Source organism: Nannospalax galili, unplaced genomic scaffold (genome assembly GCF_000622305.1).
Source record: "Nannospalax galili isolate Female #2095 unplaced genomic scaffold, S.galili_v1.0 scaffold592, whole genome shotgun sequence".
Lineage (NCBI taxonomy): Eukaryota > Metazoa > Chordata > Mammalia > Rodentia > Spalacidae > Nannospalax > Nannospalax galili.
Genome location: NW_008331650.1, coordinates 360,272 through 369,049, shown reverse-complemented (window position 1 = coordinate 369,049; position 8,778 = coordinate 360,272). Strand labels below are relative to the sequence as shown.

Here is an 8,778-nt window from a genome sequence, read left to right as displayed (position 1 = left end):
AAGGAAGGAAAAAAAAAACAAAGAAAAAAGGTAATTAAAAAAAAAAAAAAAAAAAAAAAAAGACTTTCATTTAGGAGAAAAAAAAAAATTACAAAACAGGACCAGAGAGATGGCTCAGCAGTTAAAGAGCACTTGCTGCTTTTATAGGACTGGGGTTCAGCTCCCGGCACCCACATGGCAGCTAATAACCTAAGACTTTCATTTGGGAGAAAAAAAAATCACAAAACAGGACCAGAGAGATGGCTCAGCAGTTAAAGAGCACTTGCTGCTTTTATAGGACTGGGGTTCAGCTCCCGGCACCCACATGGCAGCTAATAACCTAAGACTTTCATTTGGGAGAAAAAAAAATCACAAAACAGGACCAGAGAGATGGCTCAGCGGTTAAGGGCACTTACTGCTTTTATAGGACTGGAGTTCAGTTCTCAGCACCCACATGGCAGCTAATAATCATCTATAACTCTAGTTCCAGGGGATCTGATGCCTTCTTCTGGCATCCACAGGCACCAAGGGCACATGTGTTAGATACATGCAGGCAAAACACATATATATTAAAAAAAAAAACATGCGGGGCGTGGTGGTGCACACCTTTAATCCTAGCACTCGGGAGGCAGAGGCAGGTGGATCTCTGTGAGTTCAAGGCCAGCCTGGTCTACAGAGTGAGTTCCAGGACAGCTGGGGCTACAGGGAAACCCCGTCTCAAAAAAAAAAACACCCCAAAACAAAGCATTTTTTAGGAGCTGGCAAGATAGCTCAGCAGAGAGAGTTTGCCTCACAAGCCTGACAGACCAAGTTGAATCTCAAGCATCCATGCAAAGGTGTCCACAAAGTTGTCTCCTGACCTCCACATGTATGCTGTGTACACACTCTCACACACATGCAGTAATAGTGGTAATAAATCAAACGAAATCACTTCTTAGAACTGAGTCCATTTAGAGCTGTCTATTACCTAGTCTGTTTCTTGGGTCCCTGTCCTTCTCCTGCTCCACTCGGTGACAGCCCGCCACTCCCTTGGTTTCTGGAAGAGTCTTTCCCTTGGCCATCATTTTGTTTCTGAGGCTTATTCTGCTTTTCAGATTTATTTTCTTTTTCTTTCTTCTTCTTATCTTTGTCCTCGGCCCCAGTGGCAGTCACAGGCTTATACTCAACTCCTGTCAGAGACTTGTACTGCGCCTTCAGCTGAAGGAGTTCCTGTACAGCTGCATCTACTTGATCCTATAGTATAATACAAGAGACAAAGGAGGGCAGTATTTAATGCAAATAACTGTCCTGGTATGTTTTTAAAAATACCACACCCAAAGCTTTCTGAGGTTTATAGGCACAATTAACTAGCGGTCATAGGTATAGACATAAAATATTAAAATACACTAACTACAAAAAATAACCAAACTATGCAAGAGAACTAGACAACAGCTGAGTCTGTAAGTGCACAGTTCACACAGTGTCACTAGGCACATGTGGCCGTTTAAACTAAACCTCATCCACAACAGACCCATCAAGAACTGTATGTGGCTAAGGACTGCTACTCCAGACAGGATCATTATAGAGAATTTAATCAAGCAAAAAGTTCTGTTAGAATGGAGACCTAAGATAAGAGCCATTAAATAAACTGAACATTCACAGTTATAAATAAGGCAACAGTCAAGCTTCTACATTACTGGATTAAAATTCAAGCCTCTCAAATCTTACTCTTTCACATCTGCAAATCTGTAGAAAATAAAATGCCACTCCTGCCAGCCGTGGTGGTGTGCACCTATAATCTGACCCTAGGGAGTCGGATCCTTATGTGAGGCCAGCACAGAACACACAGGGAGACAGTCTCCAAAAACAAACATAATAGTATCCGCACAAACTATACCAGAGCTCAACATAAAACCATCTACATGAGATTATACTCATACCCATAAAAATAAAATATTTTTTTAAAAAAAGGCCTAAGGGTTTGTGATGTCTGGGCACTTCTGGGTCTTAGTCTTTATGCTCTAGATGTTATAGACTAGAGGGAAATAGAAAATTTCCTGGGTGTGGTTACATCAGTAATCTTAAAAAGTAAAGCCTGAGAGGATGGCAAGTTTGAATCCAGCTGGAAATATATGAGACCCAGTGACCCAACTAAAAGAAAGGGAAAAAAAAAACAAAAAAACCCAAATTTAATTATTAAAATGCAGTATCTTTGGAGCTGGAGAAATGGCTCAATGGTTAAGAGCACTGGCTGTTCTTGCAGAAGACCTGGGTTCAGTTCTCAGCATCTCTATGGCAACTAACAACCATCCGTAACTCCAGTTCCAGGGGGATATGACCTCCAGAGGCACTGCACAACACGGGTACATTTACTTACATACATACACACATACAGGCAAAACATATACACAAAATAATAAATATATATTTAAAAAAAAAACAGCATCTTGAAGAACTGTGTAAATAATGGGCAACGTCATGAATGTACCCAGTCTAGTTGGGGAAAAAAAAGAACGGATATGGATTTCTGTAAGACAAGGCAAATCAGTTGAGAACTAAAATATGAATGGAAGCCAGGTAAATCTGATGGGGACAAAGTGCTCCAGGCAAAGACAACAGTATGAGATGTAAAAAAACAAAAACAAAGTCACCCTAAGAAAATCTCACACAAACCTTAGAGGCTTTTTCAGCTTTAAGTTTTCGAACTACTTCTCCTTGACAAGCCACTTGGTCAAACAGTACTTTGGCTTCTGGTGTCTCTGGACCAGCAGGATCAGCATTGCTCCCAAGACTTGGATTTGAGCTCTGAGATGATGGGGGTTGACCAGGGACATAGTCCTTCCCAGTTTTTTCTTTATACTCAGCTTTCAGGGACAGTAAGCATTCTACAGCTTCATTTACTTTGGCCTGAAAATAAAAGAAGAAAAGAGGTACTTCCTGAAATTTGTGAAAATTTCAATGTCATTTCAAAATCTTTAACTACTACTCAAGTATATCATCCCTCTATATCCATAGATCCAAGTACTCAAAGGTCAAAAATATTTGAAGAAATCCACTGTATCTTAATATGTCCCCAAAAGTGGGCAAGGAAAGAAAAACCTGGACTAATAATTTATTTGTAAAGGACTTTCTCAGAATGCCTACGGTATTAAAAGATTCATGAAGCAAAAGACTACATCTATTCTAAAATGTAGACTTATCATTACTTAAACTGTTTGTATATTTAATGTGTATGACAGACACTACTGCCTGAATGTATAGTGAGTACACCTGTGTCGTGCAATGCCCACAGAGGTCAGAAACGGGTGTTGGATTCCCCGGAACTAGAGTTACAAATACTTGTTAACCACCATGTGGGTGCTGGGAATCGAACTGTGCTTATTTGCTGACTCATCTCCCCATCTTATCTGCTGAGTCATCTCACCAGTCCCCACTAAACAGTACAATTATTTACATTGTATTAGATACTTGTAGTAATCCAGAGAGGATTCTAGGTATACAGATACACAGAAGGATATGTGCAGACTACATGGTAATGCCAAGCTACAAGGGATTTGGGCACCCTGGCTTTGTTATCTGATAGAATTCTGAATCCAATCCCTATACATCACTTTTAAAAATTAAAATGAAACGAGACAATATAAAGTTTTAAATTACGCACATATCTGTATTATTTCAGTATCTGATAATCTACCATAAACAAAATTCTACCAGAGAAGACAGTAGCACAGGCAAAGGAATCAAGCTGGACTCCTGACCACAAACTACCCACCTAGGAGAAGTTGAGACCTCACCTGGCTTGACTGGAATGAAAGGTTCCAAAGCGCTTATGCAGCAGCTCCGGGATGGGAACATTTCTCCAAGGGAGAAGTAACCTCAACAACAACAAAAACCCAGTGTCCTTAGCTAATAAATAAGAGCAGAACCTTCCAAAAGAACCTGGACATCTCAATTCACAATGGAATTTTTTTTTCCCAAAAAAAATTCATCGCAGCTCCTTTTCAGCACTTCGGAGAGATCCTTTACTACATCATTATATCACATCACTTATTACGTTAGTAATAAATGATGCCCCAAAGCAGAGGTTCTCACTTGCTGGGAAGGAGGGGAATGGCAACTAGATGTGCCAGCTGAAGGAGTGGGAATGGCAATGTGTGTGTTAAAAGATGTAGAGGTTGGTAAATTAAGGCATCACAGGGTTTGTTTGGTTGTTTTTAAGTATTTTTAAATTAGAAATCTGTGTTTAACTACCTAACAACCCCAAATAAGGTCTAACAACCCCAAATAAGGTCACGATCCTAACAGCAGATATAGTACAGTATGGAGTCCAACATTAGTTTGTAAAAATTATCACCTATAAAGGTCTACGTACCCTCTGTTCTAGGGCAGGGATCAGCATGTTTTATCTGGTAAAGGGCTGGGTTGTAAAAATGTTTGCTCTGAGAGTCTGCTACACTACCCAACTCCACATTTGCAGGAGGGAACAGCCAGACAGTGCACTGACTACTGAGTGTGGCTGTGTTCCAATGACATTTCATAGCTGGCCTAATTGGGCCAAAGAATAAAGTGCAGTTATTTCATAAAGCCTTTACATTTTCTGACTGTTGACTCAAACAATCATTCAGACGTCAAGTACAAAATAGATTTAAAAAATTTTTTAAAGCCTAAGCAGTTGTCTGAACAGAACTAGCTCAGTCATTTCAAGCACAGTTTCTCTGTCATAGCTGCCTTTCCTTTTGTCACTGACTATAAGTAACCCTTCCACACCAAGCGCTACATCCCATGGGCTGTTTCCTGTAAGGACACACTGAAACAAGAATTAGACATACTTTGCCAAAATCTGCTATCACTGGAAGATTCATCTATGAAGAGTCTGAAAGAGCCACTGGCTAAGATCCTCTCAACAACGCACTATTTTTCCTGAATATGGCTGGCAGCTGTCTAATTCTGCCTTGACTAGTCTATTTCTTCAAGCCCAATCCCTGGGCAAGCAGTACCACATCACCTGCTTTTTGGACACTCACTGTGACGATTATCTTCACTGTCAACCTAATGGGATTTAGAGTCATCTACGAGACATACCTTTGGAAGTGCAGAGAGGATTAGTTGAAGAGGGAGATCTACCCTGAAGTAGACGGCATCATCCCATGGATTGAAAGAGAAAGACTGAAAGCCGTGTGAGCACCTGCATTCCCCTTCCCCTGATTCCTGGTCCACTGAGATCTGAACACGGACTGCATTCCCTGAACTGTGAGCCAGAAGAACCCTTTCCTCTTTAAACTGCTTCCTGCCAGGTATTTGGTAAGTGATAAAAGTAAAAAATAATACAAGAAAGAGAATGCCTCTCTCTGTGTGCTCTGGACTTACTGCAGCAAAGACAGAAGTAGGCATCTAGTAATTTGCTTTTTTGTCTGTCAACCTAATGGGATTTAGAGTCATCTACGAGACATACCTTTGGAAGTGCAGAGAGGATTAGTTGAAGAGGGAGATCTACCCTGAAGTAGACGGCATCATCCCATGGATTGAAAGAGAAAGACTGAAAGCCGTGTGAGCACCTGCATTCCCCTTCCCCTGATTCCTGGTCCACTGAGATCTGAACACGGACTGCATTCCCTGAACTGTGAGCCAGAAGAACCCTTTCCTCTTTAAACTGCTTCCTGCAGGTATTGGGTAAGTGATAAAAGTAAAAAATAATACAAGAAAGAGAATGCCTCTCTCTGTGTGCTCTGGACTTACTGCAGCAAAGACAGAAGTAGGCATCTAGTAATTTGCTTTTTTGTTTTTTTTTTTTCGGTCTTTTTGAGATAGGGTCTCCCTGTGGCCCCAGCTATCCTGGAACTCACTATATAGACCAGGGTGGCCTTGGATTCACAGAGATCCACCTGCCCCTGTTCCCGAGTACTGGGATTAAAGGCGTGCGCCACCACACCTGGCCGTAATTTGTATTTTAACAAGACTCCCTAAAATTTGGATGTGCACAGGACTTGAGAGCCACAGTTCTATATTCGGAATGCCTTTCTGCTGTTACCTGTAAAAGGCTCCTCCTCCTCCTCCGGGGTTTGTGTGAGTGCTGGGGATCCAACCCAAGCTTCACACCTGCTAAACACACACTCTACACTGAGTTATACTTCCAGCCTACGAAGAATATTTCAAATATCCTTTATGAATTGTTTTCCCTTTCCCCTCACTTTTAACTGCAACACATCTCCCTACTACTCATACATATTACACAGGATTGTAGTCACGCCATGCAAGGTTAGAGTTTGTGTTTCATTTTTGGTGCCCATAACTTCCCTCAACTGTGAGCTTCTTATATTTTCAGAGCTTGGTTCACAGCAGGCAGCAATAAATATTGATTGCTGTCAAAATATTCAAGCAGGCAGCTTACAAACAACCCATTTCATGAGATGTGGCTACATTAGGCAGTGTAAACACACACGCTTGCCTACTGTACACTCTTGACTTCAGCATACTGACCTTAGGAGCCTTTTCAGCTTTCAGCTTTCGAACCACCTCCCCTTGGGCAGCAACTTTATCATACAGAGATGTGTTTTCCACAGCGCTTGATGATTTAGTAGAAACATTCTGTAGTACTGCAGCAGGGGGATTTCCAGGTTTATATTCCTGGCCAGTTTTCTCTTTATATTCAGCTTTCAAAGCCAAAAGCTGTTTCACAGCTGCATCCACGTCTTCCTTTGCTGCCTTCTTGGCTTTCAGTTCCCGTACCACATCCCCCTGAACAGCCACTCTCTTGTAAAGGACCGAGGAATCCTCCGTTGTAGCACAAGAGTTATTCAGAGATGCTGCTAGTTTTTCCTTAAGAGGAGAAAGAGTCTACAGATGCAGAAAGCCAAAAGTAAAATATTAATTTAAGTGTTCTCCCTTAAAACTGTATCAAACTGTTTTACAATGTTTCATAAAAATTTTAAATTTCAATCCCTTCTAAAGCTTAAACAAATAATCTCATGCCTAAGAACTTGTTCTAACAAAAAATGACAGCAGTAAACAACACAGAGGTAAACAGAGAGTCACTGGAGCACTTTTATCTTAACAGAAACCTGGGGGTGGGAAATAGAAGAAGAATCTTTGTTTTGATGTTTAGGACACTAGTTAAACTAGAATACATGCATTTACACCAAGAATAAATCACTGCTAACACATACTAGATATGCAACCCTGAAATAAATACATATGCTATTACAAAGATTAAGTGCTTGATGGCTAATCTTGGTTGTCGGCTTGACACACCGGGGAAGGAGGACCCTTCTCATTCTACATCCTGAGCCCATCCCCTAGTTCCTATCACCCATGCTGTCCTTCTCTGGCTCCTGATCGATAAAGCCTAATCACGATGCCAGTGTACTCTTCTGAGTCTTTACACAGTGGTCAAATCTTCGATGGCTGCCCAGCTACTAAGATCCAGGGATCCCGCACTGTGTATCAAGATATTAAAGGGTGCCACAGTGGCACTATGGGACATTTTAAACATTCAAGGGGAACAGCAATATGCTGACGTCTGTCAAACGCTGTGTGCTTCTAGCTCACAGTACTCGGTTTTACCATGAGTGTACTCCACTCCTTTTGATGATGAACCCAGCAAAGCTGCATTTCCACAGCCACTGTGTTTAAGAAGCAAATGCAGACAGCAAAGAAGCACGATGGCGTACAAAGAGTACGAAGCTCAGGAAAAAAACAAAAGGACTATTTTTTCTTTCAATCTGTGAAGATTTCTTTCAACCATTTTAAGAATGAATAAAAATCAACATACTTAATATTTAACAACAAAACACTTTCAGAATGAAATTTCAAGTCTATTCTTCAGTTTATATGAGTATTGTTTTCAAATGGCTACTAAATTATTAGGATGTAAGTATTTAGTTGTTTGAACTTAACTGCTTAATGAGACTACTGGGATGTCATCTGGCTGAGGGGTGACACCAAAACCGTCAGAGAAAGTCTGGTGCCAGGAACACAAAGTCTGAGCATTGCTGGCCTGTAAACAGAACCCTATTTCTTGGGCACCATCTCTCAAACAGACACATTCTGTATGAAAAGAGGAAGACTCATGTCTCCATCTAAAATGCCCTCCTGATCTTGACTGCCATGCAGAGGCCTAACAATCTTACAGAATTAATTAAGCATTACCTCTAAGACAAAAACAACAAAGAAAACTTTAAAGAGCAAAGAAACAATCCCCATTATCCACACCTTAATAATTCTTCCTCCTTTTCTCTTTTCAGAACCTTAATGGCAAGAGGGAGCTTCCTTTCCAAGGGGCATCAGACTTTAATAGATAAATACAAACACAGAGCCAGAAAACAAGGTTAGTATGCTAATTTGGTTATAGTTTTGTGATTTTTGGCAAGGCTGCCACTACCCACTTATAAAGTGGGAAGCTAAGCCTCAGTACTGGTGTCCTACAAGTTCCCTAACACCACACAACACCCCTAACGAAAACACCAGCCAGCAAGAGAATCCCAGCCCTGTAATCCCAGCAGTCAGGACTATGAGCTAGAGACTAGCCAGGGAATACAGCAAGACTCCTGTCTAACAAAGCATAAGAATAAAAGGAAAGAGAGAGGAGGAAAGGGTAGGGAGGAAAGATGGGGATGATCTACTGCAGAGCGGGGATTCCCTTAAAAAGGCTCCTTTTACCCTAGTCCTCAGTTTTTTGATATAGTAAAGGGACATTTAAAAAAAATTTGCTCTCCATCAGGCGTGATGGCACACACCTTTAGTCCCAGCACTTGGGGGGCAGAGGCAGGAGGATCTCTGTGAGTTCCAGGACAGCTGGGGCTACAGGGAGACCCTGTCTTAAAA

General features: G+C 41.2%; 1 protein-coding gene across 2 annotated transcripts in view; it reads right to left on the bottom strand.

Moving 5' to 3' along the window:
- The window catches only part of Eprs (glutamyl-prolyl-tRNA synthetase), a 72,110-nt gene that overhangs the window by 22,246 nt on the left and 41,086 nt on the right, over positions 1–8,778 (bottom strand). For both annotated transcript variants that reach the window (XM_008826799.3, XM_029560464.1), the window contains 3 exons: positions 6,436–6,792; positions 2,632–2,865; positions 947–1,212 (listed from right to left, as the gene is read on the bottom strand). In XM_008826799.3, the coding sequence (XP_008825021.1) occupies positions 947–1,212; positions 2,632–2,865; positions 6,436–6,792 (857 nt within the window). The remainder of the gene's footprint in view (positions 1–946; positions 1,213–2,631; positions 2,866–6,435; positions 6,793–8,778) is intronic.